The sequence below is a fragment of the Hyla sarda genome, chromosome 2 (genome assembly GCF_029499605.1).
Source record: "Hyla sarda isolate aHylSar1 chromosome 2, aHylSar1.hap1, whole genome shotgun sequence".
Taxonomy (NCBI): Eukaryota; Metazoa; Chordata; class Amphibia; order Anura; family Hylidae; genus Hyla; species Hyla sarda.
Window position 1 is genome coordinate 348,101,767 of NC_079190.1, and position 16,586 is coordinate 348,118,352.

The window sequence follows — 16,586 nt, forward strand, 5'->3', positions numbered from 1 at the left end:
TGTCCGGGCTTGCTGGGATTTGTAATTTTGAAACCTCTGGAGGTCCACAGGTTGAAGACCACTGCGGCCTTCAACATCATCCAGCCCCCTCTCACCCCCTTTAGTTCTGTACTCGCCTCCGCTCGGCACTGGTCCGGTGCTGCAGGTCTGTCCGGTGAGGAGGTCGTCCGGTGGGAAACTGGTTCCGGGCTGCTATCTTCCCCGGGAGGCCTCTTCTCCGCGCTTCGGGCCCGGCCCCAGAATAGTCACGTTGCCTTGACGACGACGCAGAGGTACTTTCATTACCAACGTACTTCTGCGTCATCGTCAAGGCAACGCCTCTATTCTGGGCCCGAAGCGCAGAGAAGAGGCGCCCCCGGTGAAGATAGCAGCCCGGAACCACTATCCCACCGGACGACCTCCCCACTGGACAGTCCTGCAGCACCGGACCAGCGCCGAGCGGAGGCGAGTACTGTACAGAACTAAAGGGGGTGAGAGGGGGCTGGATGATGTCGAAGGCCGCAGTGGTCTTCAACCTGCGGACCTCCAGAGGTTTCAAAACTACAACTCCCAGCAAGCCCGGACAGCCGATGGCTGCCCGGGCTTGCTGGGAGTTGTAGTTTTGAAACCTCTGGAGGTCCGCAGGTTGAAGACCACTGAGGGCGGATGATGACAAGAAGATGATGAAGGGGGGGTGTGGGATGATGACAAGGGGATGATGAAGGGGGGTGGGGGTTATGACAAGGGGATGATGACAGGGGGATGATGAAGGGGGGTGGGGATGATGACAAGGGGATGATGAAGGGGGGGGGTGGGATGATGACAAGGGGATGATGAAGGGGGGGTGTGGGATGATGATAAGGGGATGATGAAGGGGGGTGTGGGATGATGACAGGGGGATGATTAAGGGGGGTGGGGATGATGACAAGGGGATGATGAAGGGGGGGTGGGGATGATGACAAGGGGATGATGAAGGGGGGGTGTGGGATGATGATAAGGGGATGATGAAGGGGGGTGTGGGATGATGACAAGGGGATGATGAAGGGGGGTGGGGATGATGACAAGGGGATGATGAAGGGGGGGGTGGGATGATGACAAGGGGATGATGAAGGGGGGGGTGGGATGATGACAAGGGGATGATGAAGGGGGGGTGTGGGATGATGACAAGGGGATGATGAAGGGGGGGTGGGGATGATGACAAGGGGATTATGAAGGGGGGGTGTGGGATGATGATAAGGGGATGATGAAGGGGGGTGGGGATGATGACAAGGAGATGATGAAGGGGGGGTGTGGGATGATGACAAGGGGATGATGACAGGTGATGATGATGAGGTTCTGGATGATGACAGGGTGATGATGATGAGGATGTTAATGACGGGGGTCTGGATGATGACAGGCGGGGATGATGTATTTCCCACCCTAGGCTTATACTCGAGTCAATAACTTTTCCTGGGATTTTGGGGTGAAATTAGGGGCCGCGGCTTATACTCGGGTCGGCTTATACTCGAGTATATACGGTAAATTGAAATATGTTGTTTAGATAATAAAGGATTCTTCCATTCAATACATCAAATCTGCAGATGAAGCTTTCACTTCTTATTGTATACATGGTTTGGGGTGCTTGTTTGAAGTAACAAAGCCTTACACTGTATAGGTTTCTGCTCCATGAATTAGTGGCATTGGGGGGGGGGGGGGGGCATTGGGGAGTTTTGCACAAGACCTCGGTTTGTGCAAAAATATGTGACTTTTTTTTCCCTTTTACACTAGTCACACCTGTTTCTAGTGGGCGGAACCTGGCATAGAAGGAGTTGTGGCCTAATCTAACACCTAATTTACAACAATATATACTAGTGAGCTAGCATATATTTGAGGAGCTTACAGTCATCTTATAACATGTCGATAGAGAACCGAAGGGGCGGAGCACACAAGGCTCAGGAAGAGGAAGCGCTCCCTGCCCATCCTCTAATGTATGGTTATGCTGTATTTGGAGCCACCATTGGCCACCAACCATGATTTTTTTTTTTTAAATGGGGGGAGACATGGTAATGAGGAGGGGAAGGGGGCATGGCATGGATGGATAGGTGGCATATAAGGAGGGTGAGGCGAGAGAATACTGTGTAGCTGGATAGGGACATAATAATTATAATCTTTATTTATATAACAAATTCAGCAGCATTTTACAATTTTGAGGGTACAAATAAAGATAAATATCAGACATTACAATATTACACACTAAATATTCAACAGGAAAAGTTGGCATCATATACTTCTTAGAGCTTCTCAAGAAGGGGCACCAATGACCCTGGGGTTACCATGGAAGAGAGCAGTGAGATAGTACCATCTAGGGGGTACTTATAAGGCTGTAAGTCAACGACAAGTGCAGATCAGGGAGATGTAGATCTACTGTTGTCATCCAGTTCATGCTTGCAATGTTGTTATGAAACATGAAATTCTGGTGGATGACTCTAGGGATATTCCTGATGCGAAAATCTTTATTTCTTCCTCTTCAGAAAATCAGTGGCATCATTTTCTTCTCTGTCGAAGACCTAGAAGATCTCTTTGATGAACTCAATAAAGAAGGGAAAGGATATCTTACTTATGAAGAGTTCACTTCAGGACTGAGTACGTGTTAACTTTAGCTAACAAATTATTCCATATACAGCTAAACTCTAACTTTTAGGCCCCTGCAAAGACAACACATCTTATCTGTGTCTGAATAAATCAAGCTGTAAAAACATCCTCTTTAAAGATATTTGGATGCAGGTTTGGAGTGGAATACACACACATTTTACAGTCAAATCTGTTATAAAATTCCATTGTGTGAATTGACCTTATATTAAAAATGTTGACATGCATGTTCCTCCATTTACAGTACTTCTCTGCTGGAAAATAAAAAAAAAACAGTCTCTTTAGTGCCACCTATATGTAAGGGACTCTAATGCTGCTGTAAAACTTTCTATGAATCTGGTCAACATAAGCTTAGCTTTCCCTGGTGAGCTGTGCAAAAACACAGAGGCGTTGTGCTTTGCTGATCATTTTTTTCCAATTGTTATAGCGATCTTGAGAGTCTCAGCAACCAGACAACCACCTATCAAAACTTGTGAGATGTCAATATGACATGTCAGACTTATAGGTATACTTTATGGATAGTGCTAAAATGGTTAAATGATGTAGTGGCAAAACCCGAACTGAAATTGGCTATAAACCCAGCTTTTTCTTGATGAAACCTTTAAACAGCCAGGACATGAATGTATTTGTGGCATAGAGATCAGATTGGAATGAAGTGTTTATTTTTAGATGGACGTTTCATTCTCTAACGCTGAAGCACAAAAGGCACTTTCATCTCCGAGATCACAAGCTAGTCCCTACTCTCTTTTTTGTCCTGTATCAATTTAGATGTTAAGTGATCTATTGTAAAAAGGAAGTGGTCAAAGGGGTTCAAAGTAATGTTATCACTGACCTATTTATGGGTTAATGTGGACTATGGTGTACTATACAGTGGCATATGTCAGAGGCATCTGTCCATAGTACATGTTGGGAAATCTCCCTGGCATATTGTCTACATCTGATGCAAACTCAAAGTGAATACCATGAATACCCTAATACCATGTGCATTGACTTTGCAGTACACTATATAATGATTATTAAGGTATATAAGATAGATATAGATTTATATTTTATATACATTTTTCTGCTGCGTAATTTCCTGTAAAGCTGGCGATACATCCAATTTTCCCCTGATTCTTCCATACATATGCATGCTTGCTTGTGTTCTCAGTAGTGAGCGGTGGGTAAGCCATTGCCAGACACCTCTGATGGCTGTATAAATCCTCAAGAACAAAATTGGACAGTTGAAATCCAGCTACCTTATCTTCCCTGATGCCTACTTTTGGGAAGCCCCCACACATTAGATGGTCTGCAAGCCCAACTAAAATTGACATGTTTAGCCAACATTTTGCACTCACGAAGTAAAACTGCCACTTTTAAATGCGTATGTATGTTAAATCCAGGTAGAAAAACACTATAACCCTCATTTAATAAGAGTGTTGGGTTTTTATTAGTGTCAAATGTTGTTTCAGATTTGCAGGATTCTTCTCTATTTGATATGGGGATTCACAGATTTACAAGTCAACAACATTTTCTGACCAGTTTTTTTTAGGTGAAAATTTCCAACCATTTATTCAATGGATTTTCTGTAAATTTTATAGTAAATAGGTCGGGTATTTGAACTGGTCACGCCTCTTTGCGTCAGACCTTGACCCCTTTGCAACAGACCACGCCCCCTTTCGGCTTTTCACAATGCAATGTTGGGTTTGCCGGATTTTCCTGGTGCAGGCATGTCGCAAACTCGATACGCCAAAATAATCTGAAAAAACTAGTCTGTTTTAGCTTAGTGAATGAGGGCCTATGTGTTTGATCAAACCTAGAGGATACATGTAACTTGGCCTTAGATGGCTATTCCATGTTCACTCTCAACGCTTTTAAATGTGTATTTATGTTAAACGCAGGTAGGAATACTATATATTTGATAAACCCAGAAAATACATGTAATTTAGCCTAAAATGGGTACTCCATGTTCAACACACTTTTAATGTGTATTTGTGGTAAAATACAGGTCAGTCCACTGCTTTGCTAAGCTTGCTAGATATTGTTATGTGATAGCTTTATGGGCTTGTTCTGCAGTGACAATGCTGGCTGGGATTTTAGTGCAGCATTTGGACACAGTAATGGAGATGACAGGAGATCATTGTCTGAGGTCAGCCCACTGCTCACTGCTTTGCTTATAAACTCTATTGGATTTATGAAGGCTTTTTTAGGATAAGTAGTTCTTGCTTTCTCTCAGTTTTCTCTCTTTAAGATGGCTGCCTCAATGCCGTGCATAAACTGATACTGTGTCACAGACATGAGGGTAACTAATCGGTAATGAAAGGTTAAACTTGGAGCTCAATGGTGCAAATGCAAAATGTGTAACAGCGACCATAACTATCATAGGTCATTTATAGAATGGGACTCTTCCGACAGGACAGAGGTAACTTTAAAGCCTCTTTAGACTTCAGGACTGGAAAGAACCACAACTCCATTCTCTATAGTTATATCAGTTTACATATTGCAATTTTCCATGTCTATTTTTGCCTAATGCTAGAGTGAATCCTAAAGGAAACATTAATGATAGCTTTACCTCTGTTTTGGATCCATTCCCAGATAGCTCAGGAAAGACTAGTGGTGTGACTTCTTCTGAGTAATCACCTTAGCTTCTGATTTTTAGACTTAATAGGTCCCAGTGTATCCTCCATGTGATAACATCACATACAGACAGGACATCACTTATACTTGTCTTGGCTAAGGAATTAACCCACTCTATGTATTTTAGAAAGTCTCATCAATTCAAGTGGCAGTCAATGGAATCAAACACGGAAAAGAAAATCGACAAAAAGAATGACAGAGTTTCCTCGTTCTCTGTCATTAGAGGAAGCGGACACAGAGGAAAGGAAACAATTTAAGTCCTTTATGGAACAGCTTGGAGCACACAATGTGTTTGAAGAGTGAGGATTTTGGTTTTTCTTTTGATACTGGACAGATCTCTAGATATGTTTTTTTTTTAATTTATGAAATAACTTATTCTATCTTATGATTTTGCTTTTAATTGTCATTAAATATTGAATAATAAGCTTCTACAATTGTATAGAGTGTAAAAAACTTACTAAAATAGGTTGCAATACACAGTATGAAAAATAATCTTAAAGTAAATGTTTAGCCTTAAACACCATTTTCTTTTTTTTATCCTAATGGATGAAAGAAATATCTTATTTTTCTGAAACAGAGCTCCAAACACCAGAACGAAAAAAAAATATGCCAGAATATGCACAATAAATGTTTTTCTAAATAACTGTATAGTAGATTTTGCTTCTAAAGGTGGCTATACATTTCTCTTTGGCTAACGGTTATCTCACCTGACCTCCCCATGTACATTAAATAATTGGCACAGCCAAATAGTCATATGTCCTCTGCGGAGAGAGGAGGGGTAAGCTGCAGCCAAACAGCTTTACGGGCAGCTTATCTCAGGACAATAAAATTGGGAAGTTGATATTAAACATACCCAACCCTTTGATCCCCAGACTTCATCTGTTGGGGAGAGTCTGGAATCTATCAGTCCCTTTAGAAAGTCAGCTGAACCTGTCAAAGTTACCGTATATACTCGAGTATAAGCCGACCCGAGTATAAGCCGAGACCCCTAATTTCAACCCAAAATCCCAGGAAAAGTTATTGACTCGAGTATAAGCCTAGGGTGGGAAATACATCATCCCCCCCTGTCATCATCCAGACCCGTCATTAACATCCTCATCATCATCCCCTTGTCATCATCCCATACATCCCCCCTTCATCATCCCCTTATCATCCCACACATCCCCCCTTCATCATCCCCTTATCATCCCGCACATCCCCCCTTCATCATCCCCTTGTCATCATCCCACACATCCCCCCTTCATCATCCCCTTGTCATCATCCCACACATCCCCCCTTCATCATCCCCTTGTCATCATCCCACACATCCCCCCTTCATCATCCCCTTGTCATCATCCCACACATCCCTCCTTCATCATCCCACCCCCCCTTTATCATCCTCTTGTCATCATCCCACACCCCCCCCTTCATCATCCCACCCCCCCCCTTCATCATCCTCTTGTCATCATCCCACACCCCCCCCCTTCATCATCCCACACCCCCCCTTCATCATCCTCTTGTCATCATCCCACCCCCCCCCCCTTTATCATCCTCTTCTCATCATTCGCCCTCAGTGGTCTTCAACCTGCGGACCTCCAGAGGTTTCAAAACTACAACTCCCAGCAAGCCCGGGCAGCCATCGGCTGTCCGGGCTTGCTGGGAGTTGTAGTTTTGAAACCTCCGGAGGTCCGCAGGTTGAAGACCACTGCGGCCTTCAACATCATCCAGCCCCCTCTCACCCCCTTTAGTTCTGAGTACTCACCTCCGCTCGGCGCTGGTCCGGTCCTGCAGGGCTGTCCGGAGAGGAGGTGGTCCGGTGGGATAGTGGTTCCGGGCTGCTATCTTCACCGGGGAGGCCTCTTCTCCGCGCTTCCGGCCCGGAATAGAGGCGTTGCCTTGACAATGACGCAGAAGTACGTTGGCAATGAACGCACCTCTGCGTCGTTGTCAAGGCAACGTGACTATTCTGAGGCCGGGCCCGAAGCGCTTAGAAGAGGCCTCCCCGGTGAAGATAGCAGCCCGGAACCACTATCCCACCGGACCACCTCCTCACCGGACAGTCCTGCAGCACCGGACCAGCGCCGAGCGGAGGTGAGTACTGTACAGAACTAAAGGGGGTGAGAGGGGGCTGGATGATGTCGAAGGCCGCAGTGGTCTTCAACCTGGGGACCTCCGGAGGTTTCAAAACTACAACTCCCAGCAAGCCCGGACAGCCGATGGCTGCCCAGGCTTGCTGGGAGTTGTAGTTTTGAAACCTCTGGAGGATCGCAGGTTGAAGACCACTGCGGGTGGGGTGTTCACTCGAGTATAAGCCAAGGGGGGTGTTTTCAGCACGAAAAATCGTGCTGAAAAACTCGGCTTATACTCGAGTATATACGGTAGGTTCAGCCTACTTTTGTCTAAAGTGTGTGGGCACCTAAAATGAAAGCAAAAGACCAACTGAAGGCTATTTTGCTGTCTTATATCTGTGCATTAGATGAAAGATGTTCTTGCTCTGTCACCTTGATACCCATCTCTAGTAGGGGAACCAGCAATGTAGGATGTAATGTGATTCCACAGTCCTAGCACATGTACTGGATATGAGAGTTTGGGAGACTACACAGGGCTATGTTTCCTAACGTACAGTTATGAGCCAGTCCAGCTTCTATGTAAGGGCAAAATGATTATTGTGAACACTTCTACACTGTAATCATTTTCCTGTAAAGAGGTATACTTTATTGACCTTTTTGGAGGTCTTTGTATTAGAACATGCTAATGAAAAAAAGATATATGAAGAAATTAATCAGCACAAAATGATGACCTAAAAAAAAGAATACCATTTATAGCCTAGCTGTGTGAACACAGGATTATGTGCCGCAATTTATAAATATTGCAAATTTTGGTGCAAATATGTGCCTGGTCATAACTTGATTTGGGCTACATTTCCACTTGGCAGTTTTTTTTTTTTTTTTGTTTTTTTTTTGAAAACTGCTACTGCAGTTTTTGAGCCATAGACATAAGTAGATCAAGCAGGAAGGAGAAGTATAACTTCTTTTTTTTCTTCAATTTTTATTTCCTATTTTTTTTAAATCCAGCTTTTGAGGAAAAAAAACAAAACACTAAAACTGTTCATTTCATTCAAGTGAATCTGAGATCTGGAAACTGTGGACCAGGCTTGGCCAGGAGGAACCTCATTTGTTGGAGAACCTGGAGGAATTCTTGGCAAAAGTAACAAATCAAATAAAAGAAGCCAAAAAAGAAACGGAAACACTGGAGATTATGTTAAAAAAGTGAGTTCTTTCATGTAAAGATGAAATCGATTTGTAACATGTGCAAATTGAAAATAAAGTATATATATATATATATATATATATATATATATATATATGTTCCTTGTAACAACTGTTTTAATTAAGAATTGATACCTTAAAGGGGTATTCCAGGATTTTTTTTATTTGACTATGCTACAGGGGCTGTAAAGTTAGTGTAGTTCATAATATAGTGTCTGTATCTGTGTGTGACGGTTTTCTCACAATTCTTATGTGATTATCGCCCCAATATTTATTTTTAACAGCATACAAAATTACTCATTTCTCAGGATTTCCCTGGTTGCAGTGCGTCGAGACCTTACATCACTAGTCAGGTGATCAGAGGGAGCCTTTCTGACTTTAATTTTGCAACAGCTGTAGGCCACCTGGTTAGAAAATACTGTGTTTCAATGGGTGGGGTGGCTGATGTGTTGGAGGAAGGAAAGCAATCTCAAACTTTCAAGCATGGAACTGTGGGATGTGTAGTTTAGAGAACAAAATCCAACAGTAAATACCCAGTTCTGGCAGGTAAGTACTAAAATCACCTTATGGTGGATAACCCCTTTAACCCCTTGCCGCAAATAGACATTCATCTGCGTCTCCCGAGGTATGATGTGCACTCAGTGAGCTATAGGCAACCAGGACGCATGGCTAATGCTAGAAATCGCCGATCAGGCTGATGTCCGGCATTAACCCTTTAGATGCGGTGATCACACTTGATCGCCGCCTCTAAAATGAAAGTAAGCATTGGCGGCTAGCTCCATGGTGCTGTTCGGGACCGCCATGGGGAAATTGCAACAGCCCGAACAGCTTGCAGGACGCCACGTTGTCCTGCTCCCTCGCTGTCTGATCGCCGAATGACTGCTTCGTGCCTGAGATCCAGGCAGGAGCAGTCGAGCGGCGATAACACTAATCAATGCCATGCTATTGCATGGCAGTGATCAGTGTTGGAAATCAATAAACTGCATGTTATAGTCCCCTATGGGGGCTATAACATTGCAAAGAAAAGGGAAAATAAAGTGTTAATAAATGTGATTTAACCCCTTCCCTAATAAAAGTTTGAATCCCCCCCTTTTCCCATAAAAAAAAAAACTGTGTAAATAAAAATAAACATGTGTGGTATCACCGCGTGCGTAAATGTCTGAGCTAGAAAAATATATTGTTAATTACACCGCACGGTCAATGGCATACACGTAAAAAAATTCAAAAGTACAAAATAGCGTATTTTTGGTATTTTTTATTCCATAAAAAAATTTATAAAAAGTGATCAAAAAGTCAGATTAAAACAAAAATGGGCACTGATTAAAACTTCAGATCACAGCACAAAAAATGAGCCCTCATATCATCCCTTATACAGAAAAAAAAGTTATAGGGGTTAGAATGTATTAATTTGGGTACATGTAGTTATAACTTTTTTAAAGTAGTAAAATAAAATCAAACCTATATCAATTGGATATCCTTGTGAGCATATGGACCTACAGAATAAATATAAGGTGCAATTTTTTCCGAAAACTGCACTGTGTAGAAACGGAAGCCGCAAAAAATTACAAAATGACTTTTTTTTTTTTTTTTGCCCCACAAATAATTTTTTTCTGGTTAAATTATTAATGGTATTACAAAGTGTAGTTAAATTATTAATGGTATTACAAAGTAAAATTGTTAATAAATCCAAAGAAAGGGCAAAATAATACCAATATATTTAAAGTCGAGTGTGTTGATAACTGACAAAAAATCCTATATACACACTAGAACACCAATTTTATACATAAGTAATAGACTTTATTGAGAACATCATTTAATAAAAACAGTTCTTCATACCATATACTCCCTGAGGAAGCCAAACGGCGAAACGACGTTGGGGTACTGGTGTTGTGTAGGTAGGTACACTGTCTATGTCTCCCAGCCTGTGCTCTGTGAGTGGGGAAGCCTCATAGTAATGCTGATATTCTGTGCTCCAATTGCACACCATTACTTGCTTTTCCCCTTTCTCCTGACCACTCGCTGGAGGCTACTTATTCAGTGACCTCCTTATTTAGGTTAGCTTTGTTTTTCGGTGCAATTTTTACATGACTGTCATGTGTAACTTATAATTTTTGATATACTGGTGGCCCTACTCTGTAGTTAGGAATAACTATGTCATGTTTTGCATTTTTGCATTTATACTAACCAATGATATACTTACTACCTGCCTTACCAACTCCTTTTTGTCTGGCTATACTGTCCTTTTTAACTGTTTTTATTAAATGATGTTCTCAATAAAGTTTATTACTTATGTATAAAAGTTAAATTGTTGATGCAAAGAACAAGCCCTCACATGGATTTTTGGGTGGAAAATTTAAAGTGTTATGATTTTTAGAAAGTGAGGAGGAAAAAACAAAAGCAAAAATGAAAAATTGCCAAAGAGGGAAGGGGTTAAGCATTGCCACAAGCAAGAATTGTACAATACATATTTTCAGACTAGACTGGCACATTGTGTAATGTAATCTAAGAAGTTTACTGGAAGAATATAGAGCAATATAAATGAAGATGAGTATGAGTTTAAAAAAATGAGCATTACACAACCATAAATAGACATCATGGGCTCTGGCATATTTCATTGTAACACTTTATGAGTATCCTTTTGTGTACATGGGTTGTTGCTTTTCACTGTTGTTTTGTTATATTAATACAAGATCTTAGCATAATATGTGTTGCATTAATATGATGAAATTAAGCCTATTTTTTTAAAATTGGAATTCTACTTCTGCCTCTGTCTCCTGTTAAAGTCAATAGTATCCCATAGTCCTGTCCGGGATGGTGAGAGGTTGGGACAGAAGTATAGCTGAGAGGGTTGGTTGGGTATGTATTTAGATGGGTCCCTCAAAAGGCAGGGACAGAGATGTTGGGGGTTAGATCATAGAGTGGGCACTTCCTCTCCTTCCCCTCTCCATTGAGGTTGATTATCCCCATTCCTTGCATCCCTACACAACACGTTAGTGCACTAGACTATCACGATTTTAGATCATTTTTTTAAATGATTTTTGTCTTTCTGGTACTTTGTAGTATTTCGCCAAGGTGACCATTAATTGCTGTCTATCTTGGTACCTTTTTATTTTATTTTTTTAAAATAAAGTTGTGTATTATCCATCCTTAAAGGGGTAGGGGATAAGATGTCTGATCGTGGGGGGCGGGGGCGCTGCTGGGACCGCCCGTGATCTCCCTACAGGACCCGCATTCTATGCGGGGCTGTGTCTCCAGTTTTGGAAACCTCGGGGGTTCCTGGACTGGAGACCTGACGTGACGCCACGGCCCCTCTTGTCGTCATGTCACACCCCCTCTATTCATATCTATGGGAGGGGGTGTGGTGGCCGTTACTCCCCTCCCATAGACATGAATGGAAGGGGGGTGGTATGATGTCACAAGGGCGCATGGTGTTACGTCTCGTCTCCAGTCTCGGAAACCCAGAGGTTCCCGAAACTGGAGACGCAGAACCACGGGAGTGTCCCAGCGGTGGGCCCTCTGCGATCAGACATCTTATCCCCTATCCAAAAGAGATGATTTTGCCCGGATTACCCCTTTAAAGGGGTACTCCAGTGGAAAACATTTTTTTTTTTAACCCCTTAAGGACTCAGGGTTTTTCCGTTTTTGCACTTTCGTTTTTTCCTCCTTACCTTTTAAAAATCATAACCCTTTCAATTTTCCACCTAAAAATCCATATTATGGCTTATTTTTTGCGTCGTCAATTCTACTTTGCAGTGACATTAGTCATTTTACCCAAAAATGCACGGCGAAACGGAAAAAAAAATCATTGTGCGACAAAATAAAAAAAAAAACGCCATTTTGTAATTTTTGGGGGTTTTCGTTTCTACGCAGTGCATATTTCGGTAAAAATTACACCTTATAATTATTCTGTAGGTCCATACGGTTAAAATGATACCCTACTTATATAGGTTTGATTTTGTCGCACTTCTGGAAAAAAATCATAACTACATGCAGGAAAATTTATACGTTTAAAAATGTCATCTTCTGACCCCTATAACTTTTTTATTTTTCCATGTATGGGGTGGTATGAGGACTCATTTTTTGCGCCGTGATCTGAAGTTTTTATCGGTATGATTTTTGTTTTGATCGGACTTTTTGATCACTTTTTATTCATTTTTTAATGATATAAAAAGTGACCAAAATACGCTTTTTTGGACTTTGGAATTTTTTTGCGCGTACGCCATTGACTGTACGGCTTAATTAATGATATATTTTTATAGTTCGGACATTTACGCACGCGGCGATACCACATATGTTTATTTTTTATTTTTTTTACACTGTTTTATTTTTTTTATGGGAAAAGGGGGGTGATTCAAACTTTTATTAGGGAAGGGGTTAAATGACCTTTATTAACACTTTTTTTTTACATTTTTTTTGCAGTGTTATAGGTCCCATAGGGACCTATAACACTGCACACACTGATCTCTAATGCTGATCACTGGCGTGCATTAACACGCCTGTGATCAGCATTATCGGCGCTTGACTGCTCCTGCCTGGATCTCAGGCACGGAGCAGTCATTCGTCGATCGGACACCGGGGAGGCAGGTAAGAGCCCTCCCGGTGTCCGATCAGCTGTTCGGGACGCCGCGATTTCACCGCGGCGGTCCCGAACAGCCCGACTGAGCAGCCGGGTCACTTTCACTTTCACTTTAGAAGCGGCGGTCAGCTTTGACCGCCGTTTCTAAAGGGTTAATACCGCACATCGCCGCGATCGGCGATGTGTGGTATTAGCCGCGGGTCCCGGCCCTTGATTAGCGCCGGGACCCACGCGATATGATGCGGGATCGCGGCGCGATCCCGCTTCATATCGCGGGAGCCGGCGCAGGACGTAAATATACGTCCTGCGTCGTTAAGGGGTTAAATCAGTTGAATAGATTTGTAGATTGCTTCTATTTAAAAATCTTAATCCTTCCAGTAGTTATAAGCTGCTGAATACTACAGAGGAAGTTCTTTTCTTTTTGAATTTCTTTTCTGTCTGTCCACAGTGCTCTCTGCAGACACCTCTGTCCATCTCAGGAACTGTCCAGAGCAGGAGAGGTTTGCTATGGGGATTTTCTTCTACTCTGGACAGTTCCTGACATGGACAGAGGTGTCAGCAGAGAGCACTGTGGTCAGAAAGAAAAGAAATTAAAAAAGAAAACAACTTTCTGTGGAACATACAGCAGCAGAGTACCCAGCAGAGTACCCCTTTAAAGGTAGGCTTTGTCTCTGTGATTTTTTTTTAATTGTGACAAGTCCAGTCCACTACCTTGGGTTCTTTTGATCTTCAGTCCTGGGTTACTGTTCTATACTAACTGGCTCCATAATTTAATACTTTGTAGCTGTCTAAAATTGTTACTTTAAAAACTAAAATGAATATTCCTTGTTCAGGAGGATTACAGAACACAATGTAGAGGTGCAGCGTATATATGAAGAAATGGACCAACAAATGCGTGAGGAGATGAATAGATTAACTAAAGAAGTAGGTTATGTTTTGCATTTACATTAAATTCAAGAAAATATACTGTATATATCTGCATTAAAGGAGAAGCATCATGGGGAAAAATGTAGCCCCTATCCCAGCTTTCCCCAGGAGCGGCGAATCACGACCCCCCACACAAAGTGGCAGCTGACACACCCCCTCCACATATCTCTATGGGAGAGAAGAAAATACCCAAATGGCTCTGCCATAGAGAAATATGGAGGGGACGTGTCAGCCGCCACTTCGTGCTGGGATCGTGACGCGCAGCTCTGGGGGAGAACCGGGGGCCCCGTACAGAAGATCGTGGGTTCCAGCGGGTGGACCCCTGCAATCTAAAACTTATTCTCTAGCCTTTGGATAGGGGGTAAGTTTTTCCCCATAGTATATCTCCTGTAAGTAACTTTTATTATGGTTTAAAACTAAGAGAAGATCAAAATCAGTACTTCTCCAAAAGAAAACATTGGAGGAAAAAAAAAACACTACACAATAAATAAATAATAAAAAGAGGAGTTGGGGGCTCACACTAATATTTTGAATGAAGTGTATGCCGAGGTTTCTGCTTTACACGTAAACCCACGTGTAAAAAGTGAATACAATAAAAGAGAAAAATGTTGCAGACCTCAAGGTCAATGGATCAATGGGTTTTTAATAAAAGTATATAGTGGTTAAAATGGGATATATGTGTAATGGAATAGAATGTGCAGACTAGTTGTATAGATAACCAAAAAATGTTTATTGATTAATTAGTTACAAAAATGGTCTCAGCAGGGCCCTAGCTATTAAAAAAAGGGGCCTCCCTGAAATGCGTCGAGCCCTGTACCTACTTCACACAGACCACCTCTGGAACTATTACCCACTACCAACATTGGCAACAGCTGGAACCCCCCCATTGCCGGGACCACTGTTCAGTAGCACCAACAATCATTACTTGCTACAGTATCTCTGGATCCATACTTGTTACAATATTTCCTGGATTACAATACCTATTGCTACTGTTATTCTAATTGCTACTGTTATTCTAAGACTGCCGATAATACAAATCAGATAACAGAAACGTCTGGATTTGACCAAATATAATCCAAGTTATACAGAGGTGGCTGGAACTATTATTTTATTTTATCTTACATCATTGTTTTAATACTATTTTGTTTTTTAATACTGGTCTCTAGCAAGGGCCCTGCTGAGAGCATTTATGTAACTAATTAATCAATAAACATTTTTTGGTTATCTATACAACTAGTCTGCACATAATAAATAAAGCTTTAAACTTGTAAGCTTCAGACCTTTTCTAATAGTTGAAGGTCCTACTGCTGGGATCTCTACCTATCAGATGAATAGTGATCCCTTAACTCCAATGGTGTACTAGAGGAGGGCTCATGGGGTATGTGCCTTGGGTTCAAGGTGTCGGGTAGTGCAAACTAACGCTGCCAGGGTATTTAGTTTACGGTAGGTTAGTGCGTCAAACTGAACCTTTTTAGAAGGAGAATTTTCTATTAGATGTCTTAATCAACATGATATTTATTGAAAATGAACACTTTAATGACAGTTATTAGTATAAAAATTACAAGGAAAATAAAAGATAAAGCAAGAGAAAAAAAGTCTTGAAACAATTGGGTCTGGGACTGTGGAGGGTAGATAAATTGATGAAGATTATAATACTTATCACTACTTTTCTAGAGTAATACTCGTAGCAGTATCCATGATCGAGAAATGAGGACTGCCATTGAATTGAAAAATAAAGAAGTACAGCAGCTGCTTTCTGTACAAAATGAGGTGAGGCATTTAAGAAGAAATACAATGTTATTTGAAAATACTCTAGAAGAGTCATACAGTATATGATATTATGATATATCAAACTATAAGGTAGAAATAATATTTTCACAATTGAGTGAGTTATAGCGAGTTAAGCAAATTGATACTTTACTCTTACAGGTCCTATATAAAGGCAGCCAATAATGGCGCTGGTGTTCAGGTAAAAGGCCCAGTCAGAGATTTTACATTGGGACCTCATTGCACTAAGTCCTGTCCACATATGTTCTGATTAAGGCCATACCTTCTGCTGTATTTCTAAAAGTGGCCTTTATTGTTAAAAAGCACAGGCAATATTTGGTGTTTTGTATAATATTCTGAGGTCTAATTGCTGGTTGTTAAAGTTAGAAAAAGAACTCTCCAACCTACAAGGCATGGAACATCGTACAAAATCAGAGAATGAGATGTTAAAAAGGACAAACCAAGATTTAGAACAGAACTTGGAGAAAATTCGTGATCAGTTATCTGAAGCTGAAGTTTGCCTGAGTGATGTGAAACAGAAAATGATTCAACATGAAAAGTGAGTAATAAATAATCTTAGGACATTTTGCTATATTTAGACTTGTTCTGGTACCAAAGTCTACCACAAAATGTCCTAACCAATAGTTGGTGTAAAGTTACAAAAGTGTCTACAGATGCATTCACACATGGACTTTCTTTTCCTTTCTTCTTTGGCCAATGATAAGACAGCACTTCCGTACAAACCCTCCTCTTTGGTATGCCAAGGCATAGCTAGTGCTGAAGAAAGAGCACTACTTAGTGTGGTCGCCCAGTACGGGAGGTGTTACCCCCTACCCGTGCTGCCC

At 41.6% G+C, this 16,586-nt stretch overlaps 1 protein-coding gene across 3 annotated transcripts in view; it reads left to right on the forward strand.

Annotated features, from left to right (window-relative positions):
- The window catches only part of LOC130356545 (ras-related protein Rab-44-like), an 87,827-nt gene that overhangs the window by 27,439 nt on the left and 43,802 nt on the right, over positions 1–16,586 (forward strand). For all 3 annotated transcript variants that reach the window (XM_056558231.1, XM_056558233.1, XM_056558232.1), the window contains exons 3-8: positions 2,490–2,601; positions 5,351–5,522; positions 8,325–8,471; positions 13,881–13,971; positions 15,649–15,744; positions 16,125–16,300. In XM_056558231.1, coding sequence (XP_056414206.1) covers positions 2,490–2,601; positions 5,351–5,522; positions 8,325–8,471; positions 13,881–13,971; positions 15,649–15,744; positions 16,125–16,300 — 794 coding nt within the window. The remainder of the gene's footprint in view (positions 1–2,489; positions 2,602–5,350; positions 5,523–8,324; positions 8,472–13,880; positions 13,972–15,648; positions 15,745–16,124; positions 16,301–16,586) is intronic.